The 26,448-nt window shown below is 32.6% G+C and overlaps 2 protein-coding genes across 4 annotated transcripts in view; one reads left to right on the forward strand and one right to left on the reverse strand.

Moving 5' to 3' along the window:
- The first annotated feature begins 50 nt into the window (after positions 1–50).
- On the forward strand, positions 51–21,862 carry RECQL (RecQ like helicase). 3 transcript variants are annotated; one of them, XM_074268865.1, is made up of 16 exons: positions 51–132; positions 3,306–3,381; positions 4,444–4,492; positions 7,039–7,236; positions 8,227–8,406; positions 9,967–10,073; positions 11,492–11,690; positions 12,886–13,052; positions 14,678–14,759; positions 16,036–16,184; positions 16,275–16,392; positions 17,035–17,173; positions 19,136–19,227; positions 19,726–19,945; positions 20,301–20,430; positions 20,922–21,862. In XM_074268865.1, the coding sequence occupies exons 3-16, from the start codon at positions 4,477–4,479 to the stop codon at positions 21,087–21,089; spliced, it is 1,965 nt and encodes a 654-aa protein (XP_074124966.1). In that variant the 5' UTR covers positions 51–132; positions 3,306–3,381; positions 4,444–4,476; the 3' UTR covers positions 21,090–21,862. The 3 variants fall into 3 exon arrangements, with proteins under 3 accessions (XP_074124966.1, XP_074124968.1, XP_074124967.1); XM_074268866.1 differs by having other exon boundaries at positions 123–220; XM_074268867.1 differs by lacking the exons at positions 12,886–13,052; positions 14,678–14,759 and having other exon boundaries at positions 121–220.
- Positions 21,863–22,602: 740 nt separating this feature from the next.
- Positions 22,603–26,448, reverse strand: part of PYROXD1 (pyridine nucleotide-disulphide oxidoreductase domain 1) — a 28,777-nt gene continuing 24,931 nt past the window's right edge. Inside the window, 1 exon segment of the mRNA XM_074268869.1 lies at positions 22,603–24,938. Within this exon segment, the coding sequence (XP_074124970.1) occupies positions 24,690–24,938 (249 nt within the window). The 3' untranslated portion in view covers positions 22,603–24,689.

A 26,448-nucleotide genomic window follows, 5' to 3' on the forward strand; every position in this document is an offset into this window, starting at 1 on the left:
TCCCCTTAGGACAGCCTCCAAGGAGGATGCTTCTTCTGATTGGTTGCAAGGGTTGAAACAATGATCGTGCGCCGTCGCGTTTGGTTGAGAAGAAGACTTCCGGCGGAGGGAAGCTACTTTATCCCGCTGAGGGTGAGTAACTGGCTGGGGAAGGGAGATGCTGGTCTCCGCGTCCGAGGTGGCCTCTGCTGATCACTGGCTAGCGGGGAAAACGGCAGTGGTAAGGGTGTTGTTTTGGACTCTTGAGGTGATGCTCCCTCTGTTAGTAAGTGAGGAGCCTTGGCGGGCCCTCGGTCCCTCCTTTTGCACGCTTCCCTTCGTCTCTGGGCTAGGCGGGTGACTCATTGGCTAGGCGGACCAGCTTTGGACTAGGGAAGACGGGATGCTGCTGGAAGAATCCTCTTCTGGGCCACCGGAGCCTTTTGGGAAGGTTAGGTTTTTGTGTTCCGCTCTGTCAGCTTCTTTGGACGGGAAAGTTGCGTGTCTTTCACTTGAGGCACACTTTTACGAGCTCAGGGCAAGTTGTAAGACCTGGCGAGTTGTTTTTTTTTTTTTTGTTGTTGTTTTTAAATCAAGCTACTACTTATTCATAAACGCACAGCTTGGAGTGGTACGTCTTCATTACTTTACTAAGTCTGGATAACCAGTTAAACCATCAAGATCCGATTTGTCATGTTTGTCACTTAAAAATAAATTAACGCTTTCCTCCCTCCTTCTACATTGAATTCTCATGTAATAATCACTTTAAACAGATTATCTAGTTGGTGTACGCAGCACTCCTGCATTCTCCCACCTGTATTACATTTCTTTATTTGTTCTCACTGACTTTTACTGTGGAGTCATTATGTCTGTTCTGTGCAATTGACCCCCAATCTACATATCGATCCTTTATATCTTTTCTGAGTTCCAAACTCTTATCTCTAACTTATGGCTAGTATCTCCATGTGGATAGAAATGTCTCCTACAGCCATCTCATTCATTCTGTTTAAGCATTTTTTCCCACCTAACCCAGGACTCTATCAGTGCCCCTCAAACTTTTTAAATAGGGGCCAGTTCACTGTCCCTCAGACTGTTGGAGGCCAGACTGTAGTAAAAACAAAAGCTCACACTCTGTTTCCGCCCCTCAGCCCATTTGCCATAACCCATCGGGCCCATAAACATCCTCAGTGGGCCACATCTGGCCTCGGGCTGTATTTTGAGAACCCCTGCTCTAACCCGTCAAGATCTTTTTGAATTCTGATTCTGCTATTCAGTTTGTTAATTATTCGTCCCAGATTTGTGTCATATATAGCATATAAGCATGCCATGTAAGTTATTGTTAAAAATGATAGGGTTAACCATAGATCTAGAGACCTTAGTGGAACCATTAATCTTTAGTTTTTTGGGCCCAGCAATCCAACTAATTTGGAATCCTTCTGACTGTACTATTGTCTGGCCTACAATTTCATCTACTCTGTAAGAATGTATGAGAAACCTTTTTTTTAAGTGACTTGCCCAGGGTCACACAGTGTTTAAGGGTCTGAGGTCACATTTGAACTCAGGTTTTCCTGACTTCAGGGCTGGTGCTCTACTCACTGCGCCACCTAGCGGCTCCCTAGTTTGAGAAATCTTAAAATTATTTGCTAAAATTTAGGTTAACTTTATCAAGTGTTTCCTTGACTACTATTTCAGTAAGTCTGTCAAAAAAGGAGCTGATATTTGCATGTTATGATCTTTTTAAATGAAACTCTATCAACTCTTTGTGATTACTTCTTACTTTCTTTGTTGTCCACTCACCATCTCTTTTATGAAACATTCTAGAATTTTTCCAGGTTACCAAAGTCAAGATCATTGGCTTTATTTATAGTTTATAGGCTCCACTTTCTAGTTTCTTTTTTCCAATCGTGTGGTATCTTTCCCATTCTATACAATATTTTCATAAATCATCAATTGTGTTCAGCACTCAAATCTACCAATTATTTCAGAACCAAATTTCTTCTTCCCTCCAGACTTTAGGTTATGAATACATCAAGGACATTGAGGTGCTCTCTTATCTCCCTACATATCTTTCATATGTATTTTCTGTTAGTGATATTTATCCCATTCATTCCAGTTCAGAAAGCATTTTTCTTGTCATTATTTTCCACTTTGGAGTCCCATATCTTTTTTGATCCCTGTATTTTCCTAAGTATTTCATCAACTTGTGATTTTTCTTGGTGTGGCAATCCTTTTTACTGATATTGATCATAACTTATCTGTAACTTTTAAACATAGGAAATTAAGTGATTTGCCAATGAGCACACACTCATAAATGAGAAATGGTTCTTGAACCCAAATCTTCCTGACATAGAATTTAGGAGTCCATCCATTATGCTTGCTGCCTTTCTATTTTTAAAAAATCTCAAGGAAACAACAAAAACTACCTTTGAAAATGTCAATTCCAAAAGAGGCACCTAGATTGACATAGAAGAATTTTGAAATTTTTAGTGGACCAGAGCTAGGGGTATATGTGATACTGTGCGTATGAAACCTCTATATAGTCTATAAGCCTTTAACTTTACTCAGTTTTTAATTTTTTTACAATATTTTGTTTTTTCTTTTTTTCATATATGTACAACTTTGCATTGAAAACACTCATTTTTACAGCATAAACTGATTGAATTTGGAAGGTCTTATTGAAGTCTTTGTAGAATTTCTTTACCTCTTCATCCTCTGTAAAAAGAGTTGGTGTGAATTGCAGTGGTATTTTGCAAATGCTTCACATTATTGATGAAATGACCAATGTCTTAAAATATTTTTTTCTTGTTCTCCAATTCATGGAATATCATACACTGCTAACTTCTTTATTTGTCTTTTCAGGGATAATCTATGAACAACCTTTAATTTTAGCTGAAACTTCTATTTATTTTCTTATTTTATTTGTAACAAGAATGTCAGAATTGACAAGATTCAGTTTCTTATGTAATAATTCCTCTTGTTCATTTTGTGATTCTTAGCACCCTCTGTCTTCTTTTCTTACCACCTTACTGTATTACCACAAACTGTATTACAAAGGGTTGGAATATCATTTTGCATTATTCTACCTTTCATGTTGCCATGGCCAAAGAATTCATTGCGAAATGACTAGCAATGAAATGGTTCCTTTCTTCTTCCCCAGTTACAATAACAGAAGCTGAGTACTTTGGTGGTGGATGGGAGATGGGATGTTCCTAGTGGATAATCTTGAACATTATGAGGAAATCTGGATATTTTTCTTTCTTAATTAGGCTGATTTTAATATATTGTGTATTTTGTTTTTAATAATAAAACATGGTTTTCTTTTGCAGTGCAAGCCTGTGGAAACATCTTTTATTGTAGACTGATTGCCATATCTACAGTTCAGTGCCTCATTATAATAAAAAGGTCTGTTGCCTTTTCTGTTTTTTATTGCACTAATATTAATATGTGATAGTAATAGTAACAATCTTGTCTCTATCTAGACAAATATACTGGGGTATTTGTAGGCAACTGTAGTTTGGTCTTTAGTAGGAAGAGAGAATAGCAATCTCAAATATATGAGGTGACTGGGAAGGGATAGTCTCTGAGAAATATTTTGGAGAAAGGAAGATGATTTTCTTACATCTTCACTAACTGGCAAATGACTTCTCAGCTAGAGCGGCATTTCTTTTTTTCTTTTAGTTTTTCCTTTCCCCAGTTACATGTAAAATTCTTTTTGGTTATACATGTACATTCATTTTTTTTACATATTTCCATATCATGTTGGAGAAAAACAATCAGATTAAAAGGGAAAAGCCATGAAAAAAAAAAAAAGAAGAAGAAAAAAAAGGTGAAAATACTATGTTCTGAAATATTCAGTTTCCATAGTTCTCTCTCTGGATGCAAATGGCATTTTCCATACAAAGTTTATTGGGATTGCTTTGAACCACTAAACTGCTAAGAAGAATCAAATCTGTCATAGTTGATCATTGCATAATTCTGTTGTAGATGTGTATAATGTTTTCCTGGTTATGCTTGTTTTACTCGGCATCAATTCATGTAAATCTTTCCAGGCTTTTGTAAAGTCAGCTTGTTCATCATTTTTTCAAGAACAATAATGTTTTATTAGTTTCATGTATCTTAAATATTCAGCCATTCCTCAATTGATGGGTATCTACTCATTTTTCAGTTCTTTATCACTACAAAAAGTTGCTACAAACATTTTTGCATATGTGGGTTCTTTTCCCTCTTTTATGTTTTTTTTTATGATACACATCCAGTAGTGGTACTGCTGGATCAAATAGTGTGCACAGTTTTATAACCTTTTGGGCATAGTCTGAAAATACTTGGAGTAGCATTTCTTATTTAAGTACTTTTTGCAAATTAGGAACAATTCTTATATTCATTTTCTAATGCTTATTATTGAAAATAATATTAATGCAGAAAAGATAAGACTTAAAAACTTATTGATCAGTCTTTCTCTTTTAGAAAGAACTTCAGGGATTGTTAAACAGTTTGAGAATGGAATCAGTTTCAGGTGGGTTGAAATAATTGTTTTTTTTTTTTTGTTTGTTTGTTTTAGTTTTTTTTTTAAGTTCTGTTTTATTTCTAATTTTGCTTGCTTCAGATTTAAACATGCAGAAACATTTTGCTGATTACAAACAATAATCACTATCATGGATATCTGGAGAACATAATGAGTATGGACTTGGACACAAACTTGGATACCCATGATATGTGAAAAATCTACATGAGCCTGAATTCTCAAGTTTATACAATATTTTCAAAAGATATATTCATGTTCTTCTTTAAAGCCCTTTTTGCTGTCCTGATGGCTGGAGATAGTGTTAAAAAGAAAGTACTTAAGTTTTAAGAACCTAGGCCTTACCTTTTTTTTTTTTTTTTTTTTTTTTAAGTTCATATTATCATTATATATTGATGCCTATTCTCTAAGCATGAAAACTATTTCTGAAAAGTAAGTTAGGTTGATAGGATAAGGTTTTCTATTTTTTTTTTTTTTTAGACCTATATGGATTCTTTTGAACAGCCCAACTTGTTGACTTTGTATATTTATTCAATATATGTTTATTAAGTTGCCTGTATCATATTAGGTACTGGGGAATACAATGGGGGGGAAAACAAAACAAAACAAAAAAACTCTAGGACAAACCTCTTCCTTCAAGGGGCTTTTTTACATTCTCTTGGGGGAAAGGGAAACATGAATACAGTTAAGTAAATACAAAAGGGAGATTAAGTAATTTCACAGAAATGAGAGAGCCATAGCAATTGGAAGATTAGGGTAGGTCTTATGTAGAACATGTCATTTGAGTTGAGCCTTGAAGGAAGCTACGAATTCTGTGAGCTAGAGGTAAGGAGAGAATATAGTGCAATCATGAAGGACAGTTTATGCAAAGGTACAGCATTGGGGATGTGGAATGGTAAATATGGGGAACAAGTAGGCAGTCTTGTTTGGCATTAATATGACAAAGAGTCTGTGAATGTACAGTAACTCTGGAAAGGTAGGCTGGAGTCAGATTGTGAAGGACTCTGAATGACAAATGGAAGTACTTTATCCTAGAGGTAAATAAGTGCATCTGGCACTTTTTGAGAAAAATAATGAGGGGGTCACACCTGTATTTTAAGACTATCAATTTGTAAGCTTTATGGAGGGTGGATTGGAGAGGGAAGAAACTTAAAGCGGGAGTACTAATTAGGCTATTGCAATAATCTAGGTCTGAAGAAAAGGTATATATATGAACTAGGATGGTGACCAAGTGAGTGGAGGGTTGTCATGGTTAGGTGGAATGATGGTACCCTCAATCAGAAATGGGAAGATGTTAGAAGGAAGGGATCATATACAACTACAGATAATGAATTTAGTTTTAGAATTGTTGAGTTTAAGATATATATGGTGATTGATAAATATTTGGAATGTGGGTTTAGAGCTCCTCAGAAAAATTAAGGCTGTATATTTAAATCTGAGGGTTATCTATGTAAAAATAATAGTTGAATACAAGTGAGGTCTAAGATCATTAATGTAATAGAAAAGGTGGCAAAGGTGGCTACGTATAGGGGTTGTGACGTGGACTGTGATTCAGCAAAAGAGACTGAGTAATTAATAAAGAAAAAGAATCAGGAGAAATCAGTATCATAAAAACCCAAGGAAGGAAGAGAAGCATTTTGATACTATTAGATGCTGCAAAAAAGTCAAGAAGACTGAGAACTGAGAAGAGACTAGTTGTACCTGGCAATTAAGACACCATTAGTAACTTTGTAGAGAACAATTTCAGCTGACTTCTTAAAATGGAAGTCAGATTGTAGGAGATCAAGGATAAGAATAGAGGAAATGCAATAATAAGTATCAATAACTTTTTCTCAAATTGTGAGAGAAAAGAGAAATGTAAGCAGATAGTTTGAAACTGGCACTACAAAAAGTCATCCAAGACAATGACCTGTTTATTTTGTAATGTAGCTATTATTATGTTGTATCCAAGTCATGTGTTATCCATTTAATAACAGTGAAGTTGAGATTGAAAGGAAGTAAAACTAGGACATTACTTTGTATGCCTTTATTTTGTTACTTTGGAAAATATTTAGGGATATTTTTTAATAGCTTACCGGTTATCAATTGAATGAACTATTATGGGAGAAACCCTTCTTTTCTGCTACATCTTACTAACGCCAATGTTCATATTGATTAGAACTATACAGATTGGCATTTTTTCCACTGGAGTTAAAAAAGAAATAAAATTCTGGTAATATATAGTTTTTCTCTGTGCTTCTGGCACAAGGTATAGTCATGATTCATCACTAGCATAATATATAAACACATTGATAGGAAACTTATTACAGTAGTTAGGTATGAAAATTTTAAATAAATGCCCTATGTGTTAAGTTCTTGTAATTAAGATATAAATGGTCTGGAAAGTCTTGATTACCCATCTCTTGTCTCATTTGGATAATTCTTCCTTTATTCTGTAGTTTATGTATAGCTTGGTTGCTGAGCAACATGCAATAAAGTCTTTGTAATAGCGCTTTTATAAACTCATTATGGTCCTCGTGGACCTCTTTTGTTTCCTATAGAGCTAAGTGAGGAATTAGATTCCGTCACTAGTGAATTACAAGCAATAGAAATTCAGATACAAGAACTTTTGGAAAGACAACAAGAACTTATTCGGAAAAAGACTGCCCTAAAGAAGAAAATAAAGGAATCTTTAGAAGATTCAGGTGCTGGAGCAAGCTCAGAATTGGATTCCTCTCCTGAGGGCTGGAATAAACAAGGTTTTACTTTTTATCTTGCTAAGTTGTGTGTGTTTGTGTGTGTGGACTAAAATTTAAATTGCTGTATTTAATATACTTTCCATCAGTCTTAGAAAGTTATGTTGGTTGTCTCTTTCAGGGAATGGTGAGAAGGGAAACTGGATGTGGATTTTGGATACAGTTTTATTGATCCTTGTGAATTTAGTTTTTATGACTTAGATTTTGTTATTAACTTTTATGCTTGCAGAATGTAGTTATTCTAATTGGAATTTAGTGTTAACTAAGCTTCCTGATTGACTGTTGTTAAAAGCCTTTAAAAAATATATTTGCCTACATTCTTATAATTGAATCTTGAAATGTCAATAAGAATATCATAGATAACTTTCAGAATGTTAAAGGTACAGAAAATATTGAAATCAGTATATAAAAAAATTTAGGGCATATTATTGTACTAAATGTCAAAAAAGTTTATTTTCTTGTGATTTTTCTTCTGAAAATGAACAGTATTCCCTAGCCATTTAACAATCCTGGTTAATTGGGTTCCTGTTATTTGAGATGAAAACAAAAGATTGATGAACATCTATTGCCTACTATGAGCAAAATATTATAGGTTTTGTTATTTCTCAGTGCATCATACAACTACTTGTAATGAAACATAACTATCAGAACATTCGAAAGGAAAACAAAAAATGTTTAATTATGGTTATCATACTTAGTATGCCAATTGGAAGTTGTGATTATTATTCTTAATTTTAATCTTAAAGGGGAAAAAAACCCACAAAACTTTTCTTTTATATTTATTTCATTGTTCGTGTTTGAAAGTTTCCTGAAATAGTCAAGTAGTTATAAAAATAAGTCAATATTTAAAAATTAGTCTCTCCAAAAATTAAAATTGTTTTTTGCATTCATTTCATCTAATGTGGAAATTCTGTTTTAGAAAAACACTGATTTATGTATTTTTGCTTTAGTGTTTCAGTGTATATAATTTATTTTATGTTTTTCTTATCCTAGATTTTCCATGGTCTGGAAAAGTTAAGGATGCCATGCAGAATGTCTTTAAACTGAAAAAGTTTAGGTCTCTACAGCTTGAAACTATTAATGTAACAATGGCTGGAAAGGAAGTATTTCTTGTGATGCCAACTGGGGGTGGAAAGAGCTTGTGTTACCAGTTACCAGCAGTATGTTCTGATGGTATGTGAAAGAAAAACTAATTAAAATTAGGGAAAATATAATGTTCTTTCATATTATATTGTAAATAGCTTTAAAATGATTTATAAATAATATACTAATTTTGCAAATTTCAAAATTTACTTATGAATTTAGTTAGCTTTTTAAAAATCAACTTTAGTTATTTTTTTTTTCCTCTTATGAAAGTGTTTTCATGTAGACCTTGAAATATAACAGTAGAAGGTAGCTAGGTAGAATGGATGATATTTGATCAGGACTTTGTCTGAGTCACAGTTCTGCCACTTAACTAATTGTGTGACATTGAATACGTCACTAAACTTTTCTAATACTTTTTTGTCACCTACGAATTTGAGATAATGTTACTGTGGGAATCAGATGGGTTGAGAGAACTTTGAAAACTGTAAAGCACTAAATAAGTATGGGGTTATTTAAGTAATTATTATTAATCTTAATTGCTAATTAATCCTTAATTAAGGAAGCTTAGTTTACACTAAACTGTAATTAGAATAACCATATTCTGCAATAGCAATTCTAGTCTGCTACCTTAACATGGAAGTAACCCTGGCCTCTGAAAGATTATGCCAATGAAGTGCAAGCTCAGGTAAATATGATCTTTCCAACCTGGAAAAACCTAATGATATGGTGACCTGTTGTCAGACATGGCTGTTTTGGAGAGAGGCTCACCATTAGAAAGAGCAGTTAAGTGGCACAGTGAATAGTGTGCTGTACCTTAAGTCAGGAAGATTTATCTTGAGTTCAAATCTGGCCTTTTTAGCTGTATGACCTTGTACAAGATATTTTACTCTGTTTGCCTCAATTCCAGTAAAATGAGCTGGAGAAGGCAATGGCAAACTACTCTAGAATCTTTGCCAAGAAAATCCCATATCCAGATCATGAAGAATTGGACCTGTCTGAAATAAAGGACCAATATTAACATCATTAGGGGACTGACCACCAGATAATTTTTCTTTGGTTATAAAAACTCATGAAGATATTAAGATTACATTCTGCGTCATTGAAGGAATTATGTTCTCTGATTAAATCTTGGAATCTTGCAGTATTAAAGTAGATATTAATATTGTTTAGGGTTTTTAGGAGTGTGTCAGTCTCAGCTATTGGAAGGAACAAAAAAAAGAAAGGCTGTAGCTTTTAGAAAAAGCCATTAATTTAATAATATTTTCACTTGGACTCAAACTCAGAAGATGTTAATGTATTAATGCTACCCTGTAACTAATTTTTAGAAATTTACAAGTTGCTATTTCCATTTTGTTTAAATTATAGGCTCCTCATGAATGCCCATCTATATCACCTTAAAAGTGTGATCCAAAGATGTTATTGGCTTGAATAATATTATATTGAAGTATTATTGAATGTAAGTTAAGCATTCCAAAATATTATTATTTGGAATGTTAGACTATATTGAAAAACTGATAAAGCAGGAGAAACAAATATTACAACTTCTGCAATAATTTTCAGATTTTTGCCTATTGCCCATATTTACCTAACATTCCAATAGCGCACTGAGGAAATTATGAAGTTTAAAATAGGAATATTATCTTTCAGGTTTTACACTTGTGATCTGCCCTTTGATTTCTCTTATGGAAGATCAGTTAATGGTTTTAGAACAATTGGGAGTTTCAGCTACTTTACTAAATGCTTCCAGCACTAAGGTATGTTTTTGATAAGTATAAAAGGTGGGTTTCTAGTCTTCTAATGCTATAAATTGGTACCTTTTTAAATTAGAATACTATAATAATAATTAGTAATATGCTATTATACAATAAACAAATGAAAAATATTTTTTAGATAAGATAGCCTGCTCTTCTGTAATTTTTTCTGTTTTGAGACTAAAATACATATGCATCAAAAAGCATTTTCACTTATTCTTTTTGTCATCTTCTTATGCTTACCCATCTCTTTTACAAGATAGTTGATTGAAGTAATGCTTTAGTTTATCTAAAACCTAGCTGGATTAAAAATACCCTCTAGACCATTCTAATTTGATGAAGCCCATTTTTATCTCAGTAATGTTTTTTAGATAAATGAAGAAAATACAAAATTTCAGTTAGAGGTTAGTGAAAATTAAAATGTATTTTTTCTCTCATCCGAGTTCACATATTCTTTGAAATTTATCCACTGATGCCTTGGAGGCCTGAGGACCCAAAATTAAGAACACCTATTCTGATATTTTAGTTCATTCCTCTATCAGCCCTTCTAAAGCAGGAGGGTTTTTGTTGTTGTTGTTGTTGCTGTTTGTTTGTTTTAACTTTTTTTGTGTGTGTGTGTCTGATGAAGCCAGATGCCTTTTCAGAATAATATTTTTAAATGTGCAAAATTAAATGCATAGGGCTATAATAAGGAAAACCAATTGTATTGAAATAAATTTATCAAAATATTGTGTGGGGTAGAGGAAGATCACAGACCCTAGATAAGGAACTGCTGTGGTAAAGGTTTTTTCTTGACAAAATTAGTCTGGCTGCCGAAAGGCTACCTAATCGACATAAAGAGGAAGGGTGATAGGAAATAGTATTATGAGGTTTCTGTGCTGCTTTTTTTTTTTTTTTTTTTTCCCCCTTAGGCTGGGGTTAAGTGACTTGCCCAGGGTCACATAGCTAGGAAGTGTTAAGTGTCTGAGATTTGAACTTGGGTCCTCCTGAATTCAAGACTGGTGCTCTATCCACTATGCCACCTAGATGCCCCTTCGTTCTGCTTTTTAAAATGTAATTAATTTCTTTAAAAAGCCATCTCCTCATAACCTTTTACATGTCTTTCAGTTGTCATACGTTATTTTATAATACATATATTTTTGTCTTATTGAGTTAGACTGTGAGCTTCAGGCTATGGAACCTGCCTTAATTCAGCCTTTGTATGAGCACAAAGCTCATTTTAAGTGTATTTATTAAAAGTATTTTATCAACTGAAATTTTGCTGAGGCTATGTTGGAAGATACTAAACTATATAATAAGGAATGTTTATACAGTATTAAATTATAATAATTAGTAATAGTTGTAGTAAATTATAATAGTGTTTGTTTCAGTGTTGATCAGTGTTTTTTTTTTTTTTTTTTTTTCTATTTACTTTTTAACAGGAGCATGTGAAATGGGTTCATGCTGAAATGGTAAATAAAAACTCTAAGCTAAAGCTCATTTATGTTACTCCAGAGAAAATTGCTAAAAGCAAAATGTTTATGTCAAGACTGGAGAAAGCCTATGAAGCAGGAAGATTTACTAGAATTGCTGTAGATGAAGTTCATTGCTGTAGTCAGTGGGGACATGATTTCAGACCTGGTATGTATTATAATTATCCAGTACTAAATATATGCCAGAAAAATAGATGCCTGCAATATCCTTCTGATTGGTCTCCCTGCCATCCTTTCCCCCATTCTAGTCTATCTTCCATTTAGCTGTCAAATTAATCTTCCTAAAACAGGTTGGCTAGATCACATCCTAGTGAGTTGTTAGTCCTTTGTTCTTAGTTTATCTCCTGTGAGTAAACTCTGGTGGTTGTCTGTTACTTCTAGACTCAAATGTAAAATACTGTTTGTATTTAAAACTTATTATAACCTGATATCTTCCTACCTTTTCCATATTCTTATACATTACTCATCTCCATGTACTCTACAATGATATTGGCCTCCTTACTTACAAGATACTCTGCATTTTCATCAACTCTCCTCCATTACTGGAATGCTTTCCCTCCTTAGCTCAATTTCTAGCATTTCAAACCTTTCCTAATCCCATTACTTGCTAGTGCTGTTACTATGAAAGTTCTCCAGTTTATCCTTTGTATATCTTGTTTGTCCATAATTATTTACATATTATTTTCTCCATCAGATTGTGAATTCCTCCAGAGTAGGGATTGTCTTTGGCTTTTTTGTCCCTAGCACACAGTAGTTTCTGGCAGATAGTAAGTGCTTTATAAATGTTTATTAGCTTGACTTCTGAATTCATTTCATTATCTCTACCCAATAGCTTTTGTTTTGTTTTGTTTTTTTTTTTTTGTTTTGTTTTGTTTTGGTGTGTGTGTGGTTTTTTTTTTTTTTTTTTTTTTTTTAACAGAATAGATTATTTTGAAAGGATAGACTGTTTTGTCAGATATCTCACAAAAAATGGTTAGAAGTAAATAGTTCCTTAGCTCTTGATTTTTGATTCTGACCAAGAAGCTCTTTCTGAAGAAATGGCCAAATTAAATTCTGGGAGCAAATGCTACTTATTAACTTAGAGGCAGCTGAGGTAGTCATCTGAATAGAGAAGTTTTCTATTAAGCCAAAAAAGACGATACATTATTGTAGCATTACCTACTTCACAGAACTGTTGTGAGGAAAGTGCTTTTTAGGCTCAAAAGCACTAGAGAAATGTTGCTAATAATAACATATACTAATTGATATCAATAATATATTATAATACATGACATTTTAATTCTTGCTGGTAGGGAAGGATACCTTTAACAAGTTTCCCCTCTACCCCCCTTTTTTTCTTCCAGATTATAAGGCACTTGGTATCTTAAAGCGGCAGTTTCCCAATACATCATTAATTGGTTTGACAGCAACCGCTACCAATCATGTTTTGAAGGATGCTCAGAAAATTTTATGTGTTGAGAAGTGCTTTACATTTACTGCGTCTTTTAATCGGCCAAATCTTTATTATGAGGCATGTAGCTTTTATGTTAATTTTATGTAAAATTTTAATGGAATAGACTTTTGCTCTAACTAGGGAATGAACAGATATTGAAGACAATTTTGTAAATACTCACAATGCTCTAATCATACCCGTAGCAGAATAAAGTATCCCCTCTACAACATACTTAATAAATTGTGTTTAGCCTTTGCTTGGACTTTTGTGAAGATCACTGTCTTCCTCTTTCCCAGGCTTCTCATTATGTTTTTAAAAAACTCCAATTGTTAGGAAGTTCTTCCCTAAATCAAGCCAATGTCATCTTCTTTAGAACAGTTTCAGTTAAGAAATGGGGTTGAAAGCAAGATGAGAAGCGTTTGAAAAGTGAGATGGATATCTTAGAAGTTATGGAAGTAGTGAGTGTACATAGCTTTGGGGGGGGAATTTGACTTTGAAAAGGTAAAGAGATGATTGAGGGAATGGAAGGTCAAATGAAGTTTTTTGTTTGTTTGTTTTAAGAACTGGAAAAGACCTGGATATTTTTGTAGCAGCTGGGAAGGAATTAGTAGATGAGGAGAGTTTTAAAAATGAGAGAGGTAGAGAAGAAATGAATAAGGTATTGGCTATTTGATAGACCTTATAGCCAAAGATAAAAGAATGGAAATTAATGAAAAAGGGTATGACTTCCTTCAGGAAATGTGCTACCTATAATTTGTTTATTTGCATTCAGACAGTTGAAGTTAGGGGCTTTTTTGATGGGCTTTTTTCTTAGATTTTTTTTTTTCCTATGGATTTCTGGGCAACTCTACTATTGTTTGTCCTACATTGAAGCTATTCTCTATGGTATCTATAGCTTGTTATATAAAGAAAAGTTTTCTCTGAGCCTTTCCCTTTTTAGTTTAAAGCTCTTTTTTTTAAGGCTCCATGCAAATACCAGCCCTTGTGAGGTAAACTGAATTCCTCATTAGGAGCTTATTATTTCTGTATTTTAAGTTGCAGCCTATAAATGTGTATACCTCTTATATATTACAATCATTTATTAGGTTAAATCAAACCTTGTGTTTTGCTAAGGATTATCATTTGAGATTAGCTTCTATTAGGAAATGCAGAAATAGGAGAAATTCAAGTGTATATAATTTAGATATTTTCTTCTTTTGGAGAGGCAAGTAAATACTTTACAATGAGATCTCAAGTAATATAATAGAATGATTATTCTTGGCTGAAGTCTGATTGTGAATTTTTTAATAGTTCCCTGTTTGGTTTTTGATTATACATTATACTTAAGCCTAACATTGCAACAACTAAAATACTCTATTTTCCATTATTTTAAAGTCCATTATTTTAATAGATTAAATGTAAGTTTATTTTCCCAAGCAGTGATTTTATATAGGATTTTATGATCAAATGTTTGTGACATCCCAAATTTCATAACTGGCTCTGTCTCTTGTGGTAAATTGCAAAAAAAAAAAAAAAAAAAAAAAAAAAAAATCATATCTAAAAGCAAAATCCAGGGGGTGGCAGGAGAGAGCTATGTAAGGTGAATGAAGGAGCTCTATGGATACTGTGTTTATGAAAATTTAGGAAGAAAGATATACTCTAATCAGGATGATAATTTGATTATTGTTAACTAGTTTATTTTTAAAAGGTAATGGATTTTCTAGGTTCGGCAGAAGCCCTCGAACACTGATGATTTCATTGAAGATATTGTGAAGCTCATTAATGGGAGATACAAAGGACAGTCTGGTAATATAGGAAAAAATAACAACTTTGAAGACTTAGAAATGCCTTCCCTATAAAAAGTGGTAACTGAAGTTGGTTGTTTACTCATTGGAAATTTACTAGATTGTAATTTTTGACATAATTTATTTTTTGTAAACTTAGAATGTGATTATATAGTTCTACCTAGCTTAATCATAGATTTTAGAAAATATATAGAGAATTATTTGCATATATTTTTTTTCTTTGTAGAAAATTAGTTTCAGCTAGTTTATCTGGTTTCTTTATGTCAAATATAATTAACAAACATTATTGAACACATATTTTTCGTATATTCCCTGTACTAGAGGATAAGAATGCTTAAGATAATCCATGTTCTCAGAGGACTTACTCAAATTTCAGAAGTGGGGTATAGTCATAAAAAGATAAAAAAACAGTACAGAGTAGTTTTTTTGACTGCCAAATGAATTGTATTGATGAATGCTACAGCAGTTCTGAGAAGGAAATAATGTATGTTTAAAGACTGGGATAATTAGGGAAAGCTTCACAGAAGAGATGCTTTTGTCCTGGAACTTAAAATAAAATTTAGAACTTAGGTTTTTAGAAAGCAAAGATAAATCATAATATGTAACAGAGAAAATAGAGCCCAAAAAGAGCAATAGCAGTTAGTGGACTATTATAATAGTTGTATGAGGATATAAAATCCTGGATTGAGTAGTAGAGAGAGATGGAAGAAGAAGACTTGAATCTGGATAGGGCCAGGAATAGTAAAGGGGTGGGGGTGGGGGATTGGGAATGTTGGTTTACAAAGAGAGAGAGTTTAGAAAGGATTCCACTATATTTTATTGTGTAAAGCTTTTACAATTTTTATTATTCCATATTAATATGTAGCTTTGTTATATCAGAAACTAAAAGTCTAGTCACTCTTCCAAATGCTTCACCTGTATGTTGTCTGCAATATCAGTTATACTTTATGCTAGTTTCTTCCTTTAAATTCATCATGCAGCTAATATTATTTTTAGCTTTTAGAGGCGTAGGAATGGAAATAAGATAAATAAAACAGATTCAATTCTCTCTCTCTCTTTTTTTTTTTTTTTTTTTTTTTTGGATGAGCAGATAAGTAAAGTTGGAAACTTTTTTCCAGACATTAAAATATAGCTTTGGGCTACTTCATAGTTGCCTTTTAGCCAATATATAGTTTTAATGTGTCAGAGCCTTTTGTAAATTTCCTTTTGACAAATTTGCTTTTTTCCAGACAAATGCACATTTGTCATAAAAAAAAAAAATTTGTATTTTTATACAGGAATCATATATTGTTTTTCCCAAAAGGACTCTGAGCAAGTCACAGTTAGTTTACAGAAGCTGGGAATTCAAGCAGGTGCTTACCATGCAAATATGGAACCAAAAGACAAGACTGCTGTTCACAAAAAATGGTCAGCAAATAAAATTCAGGTTGAGTATATATTTATTAGTAGAAACATTCATGGACTTTGAAAATAATCATAATTTTTCCTAATAATTAAATTGCTGGGAATATTTCAGGTAGTAGTGGCAACGGTTGCCTTTGGAATGGGAATTGATAAACCAGATGTGAGATTTGTTATTCATCATTCAATGAGCAAGTCTATGGAGAATTATTACCAAGAGAGTGGACGTGCAGGTATCATAAAATTTATATTTCTAAGAGCATTGTGCTTAATGTAGATATATACCAAAATAGTTTATTATACTTCTTTAATTCTTTTTTTTTTTTTTTCCCTGAGGCTGGGGTTAAGTGACTTGCCCAGGGTCATACAGCTAGGAAGTGTCCTAACTTGGGTCCTCCTGAATTCAAGGCTGGTGCTCTATCCACTGCGCCACCTAGCTGCCCCTTCTTTATTTCTTAATTCAAGAGAGAATTGAAAAAAAATTGGGAAGGGTTATTTGCAAATACAGAAAATTTCAGCATATGTATTTGACTTGTTTCATTTTTGTATTATAAATTCCTTCATCTTTAATTTGTTAAGAAAATTTTTTTTATTATTTTTTTCTAGTTTTATTTTTAGCTGTTAATGTATAATATACATATTATATAATTTACATTTTATATTTAATAATGTCACTTATTATTAAGTAGAAGTTTTATTTATTTGATGCTAACTATATAGGTCACCCATCATACATATATGGAAAATTTTTAACTGTTCAGTTCTTCTTTCCACTTGTCAGTTTTCTTTCATTAAAGTTATTTTTCATGCTTCGGCTAAAAGCAGTTGTGTTTAATTTGATATTAAGAGTAACATTTTTATGTAATATATCATAGGTCGAGATGATCTGAAAGCTGATTGTATTTTATACTCTGGTTTTGGAGACATATTCAGAATAAGTACAATGGTGGTGATGGAAAATGTAGGTCAACAGAAACTTTATGAAATGGTGTCATACTGCCATAATATGCACAAGTACGTTTTATTTTTACATTTATATTTATATTGAATATATGTATGTATACTTTTAATAATTTATTAGCTAAAATCAGTCATTTACTCAGTATTTAGTATTTGGCTTTTCTGTGTTAGACCCTTTTTGGGAACCTCTGTGGATATAAAGAAAAAATGATACAAGTCCTGCCCTTAGGAACTTATAAACCATCAGACAAAATTCTATATAATTTAAAAAGTTTTAATGTTACTTTTATAAAAGAATTGTATACATCTGAATGAAATTGTCCTGTGAGATAGATTGTAAAGTAGAAAGCAATATACAATCATCTATGAGTATGTATGTAAAGGAATAAGTTAATAGAAAAGTAGTTCTTATTTAGTTTTCATTTTGCCTCTTAAACATGTGTGATGCTAACAACTGCAGGGATTATGTCTTATCTATATTCCAGTTGGCCTTATGTACATATACCTACATAGATATGTAGGTATATGTATTAATTTTCCCATTTCCAGCATGTGAACTCAAAAGCAAAAAATTGTTTGGAGCCTTATTACATAACTTACAGTTAATTTCTTTTTCTGTATAGTATTCAGACAATTGAGATCAATAATACTGTCCTGTTATTCTGGAATTGTCTACAAAGAACTAGAGGCAGTGCATTTCTGTGGGATGTTTTGCATAGTTACTCAAATATATTTGCTGCCCCAAAATCAACTGCAGATTTCACCATAATTCAGGGCTAAAAATTTCTGTATGGGATTTGAAGGATGGTCAAGCAGAGGCTCATAATTTCAGATCACCTTTTTAATTAAAGAAGCTTTTTTTTAGGGCTATACCATGCAAAAAATTAGCTTCCATTTGATTGCTGAGCTCATCATGTTTGATTGCACACACACACACACACACTCTCTCTCTCTCTCTCTCTCTCTCTCTCTCTCTATATATATATAATATATATTGTATATATACTACCATTGTAACCCTGTTTTAAGTTAAGTAAATTAACTCAAAAAGAAAAAAATATTAGCATACTTTTTTGAATTTTATTTAAGTAAAACTAGTTTTTCCACTAGTCAGAATTGTAGATGTGTTTATAAATCATTGGAACAAAGTCCTGAATTGAATAATAGGTTTGAATTTTTGATATTCCATAGGAGGTTTTTTTCCATATTCTGAGAAAGATGAGAGGAAATTTTGTTAGAATTTAAGTGGTCCCAATAAATCATTGTTTTAATTTTCAGTTATGTCTACTCCTTGTGACCATTTGGGGTTTTCTTGGCAAAGATACTGGAATAGTTTGCCATTTCCTTCTACAATGCATTTTACAGATGATAAAACTGAAGTAAATGGGATTATGATTTGCCCAGGATTACACAGTTATTATCTGAAGATAGGCCGGATTTGAACTCAGGTTTTCTTGACTTCCAGTTGTGATACCATTTCCATTCTACTATCTAGTTGCGCGCGCCCCCCCCCCCCCCCCCCCCCCCCCCCCGCCCCACCATCCCCTTCTCCCTCAGCAAATCATACCTGAGCTTTTAGAACTCAATTTTTGACATCAGAGATTTAGCAAAAAAAAATAACTTTTTTTTTGGGTCGGCCCTTCATCTCTTTGGATCTTAGTTTCCTAGTAAAGTGGGTGATTATATTTCCCCAGGTAGAACATAAGCTTCTTGAGCTCAAACTGTTCATTTTTGTTTTTGTGCCCCCAGTACTTAGCCTATGCTTAGCATATAATAAGCACCTAATAGTTGCTTTTTGCATATTGCTTTTATTTTCAAAACATATGCAAAGATAATTTTTCAACATTGACCCTTGCAAAACCTTGTGTTGCAATCCCCCCTCCCTTCCTCTTCTAGATGGCAAGTAATAATGATGACAATTTAAAACAAAAGATACATGTTTTAAAATCTGTCACCTTATACTTTGAAATACATTTGCTAATCTGCTTATCAGTTATCTTTCTACTCTGTTTTTAGATGTCGCCGTATGCTGATAGCTCAACATTTTGATGAAGTGTGGAATTCAGCAGCTTGCAATAAAATGTGTGATAACTGCTGTAAAGACATTTGTGAGTTCATTGTGGATTTTTTATTGTTAAACTATGTAATATGATTTGAACGTAGGATTGCATATAGCAAACATTTCTAGAATATGAGGACTTTAGTAAGGATGTGTTCTAATAGTTAAAGGGGAACTTTTGCTCTAGAAAATTTCATAGTAGGCAAAAACAAAGTTTTAAATAAAATTGGAGAAAGGGTATCAGTGATAATGATTTTCAGAAACTGATGCCCATAGTTAATGTCCTTCCAAAATTGTGTTTGTCATAGGAGATAGTGAGCATCTTATGAATTTTAAGGAAAATTATCTGAATAGGACTAACAAGTAGGTGTGGAGGTTATCACTTACTAATCATCTGCAGCCATTAAATAACAAAGACAAAAATAGATAAAAACTAGGGAGCTTCTTCCAATTTTTAATATATTCATAAGCCAATATTTTAAATCTTTTTTTTTTTTTAGATATTCCAATATTTATTTACTCTATATGGATATTTCTTCCTTTGTAGCATTTGAAAAAAAGAATGTTACTGACTACTGCAGAGATTTAATCAAGATACTGAAACATGCTGAAAAACTAAATGAAAAGTTAACGCCATTGAAACTTATTGATGCCTGGATGGGAAAGGGTGTAGCAAAATTGAGAGTGTCTGATGTTGTTTCCCCTAAACTTCCACGTGATGAATTGGAGAAAATTATTGTTCACTTCATCCTACAACAATATCTCAAGTATAAAACAAACTTTTTTCTGGTATACTTTTCTTTAAAAGTGGTTTAGTTAAAGTTGCTATAAAAGGTTATTTGAAGAACAAATTTAAAATATTCATAATTGGATTTTTCTAAATTTCTTTGGAAATTTAAAAAAATCATTACAGGGTACTCTTAAAAAGTATTTGTCATCATGTAATATAATGCTATATATGTATATATAGTACTCTTAAAAAGTATTTGTCATCATGTAATATAATGCTATGTATATAAAGATATATATATATATATATATATATATATATACACACATACATATTTATTACTTTTGTGATGCATTCAAATGTTTTATGATTGTGGACTTTTTCTTCCACAGAGAAGACTTCAGTTTTACAGCATATGCTACTATTTCATATTTGAAAATAGGCCCTAAAGCTCATCTTCTGAACAATGAAGAACATGTAATTCCCATGAAAGTAAAGAAAGGCACAAAGGGATTTTTCAAGGTACCGTAAACAAACTTAACCTTCTTATTAAAAATATACATTCCTCTTATGCATAGGTACTATTTATTATAAGATCTAGAAGGACAGAGCATTTCTTATATTCTCCCCTAGATTTGAGGCTTAGAAGACAAAACTTCATTTGGAAGAGCTAATAGCCCATTGTTTTGCTTAACTTATACTGAAGCTTGAAGACCTATTTTAGCTTTCTATAGAGCTTATGAATAAAGTAATCTCCTATTACCAGTTGCTGTTTATTATATGTTTTAGAATCTTTAGCTATCTCCAGATAATTTAATTCCCAAATGTACTGGTAATAAGATCACCATAGTTGAGTGGTATCCATATATGTAATTACCTTTATGTTAGTCTGCTTTGAGAGGTAATATTTCTATATATTAATGATGCAAAAAGTTTCATTATATATTATCTAACTGCAATATTTATATTAGAAAACATTGAATTTTTACCAGTATTATTTTCTGGATCTACAGGTTGAATTACCTCAGGTTTCTAATTCTGAAGCAGAGAGAAAGATGGAAGAAAAATATTCTGGTAACTTCCAGAATATAAATGTAAAGACGTGTGGAAATATGGTTAAACAGCCTCATTCAGAGACTACAAAGGCAAAGAAAAGAAAGCTAGATAACTCAATTGACTAAATTTTCTAAAAGAAGCAAAGTTGTTATCACTTCAACAAAATTAATTTTTGGATTGTTTCATTGTATGTACATGGAGTTACATTTTCCGAGCTTTAAGCAGTTTTTGCATGAACAGTTTTTGTATTTTTTGAAATACTGTTGATTTAAGATTATGAAACAAACAGGATATAGAAAACAGAAAAACATCCAATAAAATGAAGTACAAAAAAAGTAAAATGTTTAAAGAGATTGTTGAATGTCCTAAATATACATAGGTTATTCAGTTGCCATAGCTGGCAAACATAGTAAAAATACAGCTTGTATTTTTTTTGATGGTTTTTTCTTTCTTTTTTTTTTTAATTATAGTTTTTTATTTGCAAGATATATGCATAGGTAATTTTTCAGCATTGACAATTGCAAAACCTTTTGTTCCAACTTTTCCCCTCCTTCCCTCCACCCCTTCCCCCAGATGGCAGGTTGACCAATACATGGTAAATATGTTAAAGTATAAGCTAAATACAATATATGTATACATGTCCAAACAGTTATTTTGCTGTACAAAACGAATCAGGCTTTGAAATAGTGTACAATTAGTCTGTGAAGGAAGTCAAAAATGCAGGCGGACAAAAATAGAGGGATTGGGAATTCTATGTAGTGGTTCATAGTCATTTCCCAGAGTTCTTTTGCTGGGTGTAGCTGGTTCAGTTCATTACTGCTCTATTAGAACTGATTTGGTTCATCTCATTGTTGAGATCAGAATTGATCATCATATATATTATTGTTGAAGTATATAATGATCTTCTGGTTCTGCTCATTTCACTCAAGATCAGTTCATATAAGTCTCTCCAGGCCTTTCTGAAATCACCCTGCTGGTCATTTCTTACAGAACAATAATATTCCATAATATTCATCTACCACAATTTATTCAGCCATTCTCCAATTGATGGGCATCCACTCAGTTTCCAGTTTCTGGCCACTACAAAGAGGGCTGCCACAAACATTCTTGCACATACAGGTCCCTTGCCCTTCTTTAAAATCACTTTGGGATATAAGCCCAGTAGTAACACTGTACAGCTTGTATTTTTTAATAAACAAAACCCTAAAGGTAGATTAAAATCAGTGTAGTGGCAGGAAAAAAAACAAAACAAAACAAAACTGCCTTTGGAGTCAAGAGAATCTGGATAGGGGCAGCTAGGTGGTGCAGTGGATAGAGCATCAGCCCTGAATTCAGGAGGACCCGAGTTCAAATCTGATCTCAGACACTTAATACTTCCTAGCTGTGTGACCCTGGGCAAGTCACTTAACCCCAGCCTCAAAAAAAAAAAAAAAAAAAAATCTGGATAAAAATACTACCTCTTATACTGCCTCCCTGTATGAACTTGGGCAAATCATTTAAACTTCCACTAGTCTCTCAGTTCCCTTATTTATAAAATGAAAGGAAGTTAGACTAGATCAATGGCACCAAACTCAAATAGAAATAGGGGCCATTCAACTGTATATAAAGGTCCTTTTAGATATATATTGACTTAGAAAATTACATATTAACATTGTGATTTATCATATTTTTATTTTGTTGAATATTTCCCAATTACATTTTAATCTGGCTTGGACCATATGCATCTTTTTCCTGTTCACAAATTCAAAGATAATAAGTGCCTTATTATAAATATCAAAAGGCACCACAGCTTTTGTTGCTATTTAGGTAAAGGTGAAAACATAAGAGTTCCATTATGTAACTAAAGTAAAAGTTAAGCTAGTCATTTAAAAACTTTTAAATTGCATTACTTAAATAACATTTTTCAGGTTTGGAAGGTTGTTTTTTAAAAATATATATTTGGTAAGCCTTGTTTTCAGATAGTTTCAGCTAATTTTTTTAAAGCAACTTTTTTACATCATTAGTTTTTAAAAACACATTATCAAACTAAATTGCAAATAGATATTTGAGTAATCATAACGTCCAAAATATTGAAGAATGTCACAGTTGTTTAAATATACCATCCAAATGCTATTAAAGAGAATGTTAATGAGCATCTAGAAAAGGAAGCAAATTATCACCAAGTGCCAATATGGCTTCACAAAGAATCGATTGTGCCAGATACCCAAAATTACTATAATTGCATAAACTCTAGTATTTTAGCAAAGTCTGTGAAAAAGTTTTGTTATTCTTAAGGGCAAGGTGGAGAGTTGTAGGCTAGACAGTAGTTTACATGAGATGGCTTAAGAACTGGTTGAATGGCTTGGATCCAGAGTTAATGGTTCCATCTTAGTGAGTACTCCAGCAATCTGTTTGTACTTGCATTATTAAAAGTTTTTATGAATGACCTTAATAAAGGCATAGATTTTAATTCTTGGTGACAGGATTCAAAAAATCTTCAACAGGCTACAATTGAATAAATATGAGTACACCGTTTAAAAAAATCAGTTCCACATATACCCTATTAGCAATTTTTGTGAAAACTGTGAGTTTTAGTGGGTTAGTAACTCAATGTGAGTCAACAGTCTGATAGAATGGTTGAAAAAGCTAACACTATCTTTGGTTGTATTGAGATATAATGTAGATAATTAGGGAAGCAATAGGTCTAACTCTGCCTCTAGTCATTAAGCATTTATTAAGTGCCCATCAGGCACTGGAGACAAATTCCCTGCCTTTAAGGTGCTTACATTTTATTGGGGGAGACAACTTCTATGTAATGCAAAACAAATACAATGAGGAATGAAGGGAGGCTGCTAGCAGCTGAATTAGGAAAGCCCTCATGTTAGAGGACCTCTGAATTAAACTTTAAATGAAACTAAGCACTCTAAGAAGGGATTGTGATGGAACTTATTCAAGATGTGGAGGATGGTGTGTAAATGTAGAGAGATGGGAATGCCACATGTGAAGATTAACAAGATACTGAACTGCAGATGAGGTGAAAGAGAGGGAATTAGGAAAATAATGGTCAAAGTATCTGGGATATTTGCTGAATTAAGCTAAAGAGGATTCAAAGTAGATTGACTAAAGACTGAAAAGCCTTGACATTAGGAAAATTGTATTTTCCAACAGGATAGCTACATTCATGTGTCACAAGAAAGGGGTATTAGACTTGTTTGCTGGAACCAAGAGACAGAACTAGGAATAAGTATGCAGAAGTGGCAAATTCAAATTTAATGTAAGGAAACAACAAAGCTATCTTAAAATGAAACAGACTCTTGGAAGATAGGGTTGGTTTCTACTCTTATTCATCCTCCCTTCCCACTCTTATTCCAAGTTTTCAAGTCAAAACCAGGTATTGTAGAATATAAATATAGATGGGAAATCTTATTCAGGTAGAGATTTGCCCAGATTGTCTTGAGTCCCTTTTAAGAGATCCTAAGATTCTGTATAATGTAACATAAATACTTCCAAATTACATTATGTGTTCAAGTTGATCAGTAATACAGTATGAAAACACAAAAATTAGTTGAGCACACTTATTGATATTTTAAAATAATTTCACATTTTCACATTACATTATTCATCATTAAGATCCTTGTAAAGTTAACTTAAGCAGGTTTATCATCTAGGTTGGTAAAAATGATTCAACTTTCTGCCATGACTTGAGATTCTTCTTATTTCCAGTGGTTTTAAAAGTAAATATTTTTTTAGTCAAAATAGTCTTCTATATCAATATTTGGATCTAGTAAATTTTCTCCATATGCTGAAAGGTTCATCTGGTTTAAAATCAAATTTTCAAATGTTTCTTCCAAGTCTGTTTCACCAATCAGAATGGCTCCCATCATCCGTCCATTTTGCATGACCACTTTAACATATTCTTGTCCTTTGGTACATCTCAACATTAATTCATGATCTAAACCTAAGCCTTGGGCATTATATTTTCCCAATAATACAACCTAAAAAGAAAAGTAAAGGTTATGTTTCAATGGGCACTTAAATTTTAAAAAAATTGTCAAGTTGGAAAAACACAATATTAGCAAAAAAATTAGGGGACAAAATCTATAAAATTAATTTGAAAATTCTTAGTCTCAACTGAAAATAAAATGATTTAGTTCTAAGAGTTTTAGGTATCTAAAAATCTTTTTACCATCTTAACAATTAATAAATGTGTGTGTGTGTGTGTGTGTGTGTGTGTGTATATATATATATATATATATATATATATATATATAAACATCATGGCTGGACTAAACTATAGTCATAAATAGAAGTAGATTTCACAGAGAATGAAATACTTTAAAACTGGCTTGGAGAAAAGGTCACTTTACTAACAATAAATATCAATGAGACAGCACAATTAGAGATTGATCTATATAGGATAGACTATAAGAAGATGAAGTAGACTAAAGGAGGTTAATTTCTAAGGATGTTTTCAAATGAAAATATGATTTGATTATAGAGAATGAAATAGCATAGCCTGCAAGAGATCTACCACTTTATAGATAGGAAAATTGAAGCTTAAGGAAGTCAAATGACTTGCCCACTTCATACACTAATAAGCATGTGTGTGTGTGTGTGTGTGTGTATGTGTATGTTTTGCTCTCTACTATTAAGGACATATATATGTATATAATCTCTGTCAATTTTTGGAAAATAAAGAAAAGGAGAAGTAAAATTATACAATTGGTAGATTTAAAAAAGGGAGAAGGATGAATTTTAAAACAATAGGCTGAGGAATTCTACAGTATGTTATTTAAAGACAATAGTTTGTGAGAATTTAGAAAGAGGTAGTTATCATTAAAAATGAAACTATGAAGTTAAAAAGACCAATAAAAGGCCTAGAGAAAAGAAAATTAAACATACTTTTCTTCTCATATGAAAGGCAGTATGTGCCCTAATACTAGGGCAAAATGGTGGATAAAGGAACATTAGGTTCCTTTTATCTGTCTTCTTCTGTCACAAAAGAAGGTTTCAATCTGAGACAGGAAAGGGTCAAGGAAGTATATGAAAATACAAAAAGGCATGAATAAAATGAATTTTAAAACAAAAACTTAACATGTTCTTAAGTTACCTCAATAAAAAAACAGCATCTTGAAAAAGGAAAGAGCTGCCTGAATAAACCACATATGAAATACTATTTAATTCTGGGCACCAGAGTTTAGGAAAGGCAATAACCAACTGAAAATGGGCTGATTTTGAAACTTTAATTTCCAGTCATAGTAAGTCTACAAGAAGAGGGAAGATGCTACTTAGAAATGTTATACAAGGAATTCCTGTGTTTAGAAAGAGATTGGTGTACAGATGAATTCTAAGATCTCTTCTGATTTAAAGTGTCTGAAGTTAATTTTAGATTAAGTTTAGAATGGGGCAGCTAGGTGGCACAGTGGATAGAGCACCAGCCCTGAAGTCAGAAGGACCTGAACTCAAATCTGATCTCAGACACTTAATACTTCCTAGCTGTGTGAC

This window comes from Sminthopsis crassicaudata, chromosome 5 (genome assembly GCF_048593235.1).
Source record: "Sminthopsis crassicaudata isolate SCR6 chromosome 5, ASM4859323v1, whole genome shotgun sequence".
Lineage (NCBI taxonomy): Eukaryota > Metazoa > Chordata > Mammalia > Dasyuromorphia > Dasyuridae > Sminthopsis > Sminthopsis crassicaudata.

What these genes read in the sequence shown, in the direction of transcription:
- RECQL (XM_074268865.1), top strand. An exon ending in TGAGGGCTGGAATAAACAAG is followed by an intron (nt 7,237 to 8,226) that starts GTTTTACTTTTT and finishes TTCTTATCCTAG; the next exon opens with ATTTTCCATGGTCTGGAAAA. An exon ending in ACCAGCAGTATGTTCTGATG is followed by an intron (nt 8,407 to 9,966) that starts GTATGTGAAAGA and finishes ATTATCTTTCAG; the next exon opens with GTTTTACACTTGTGATCTGC.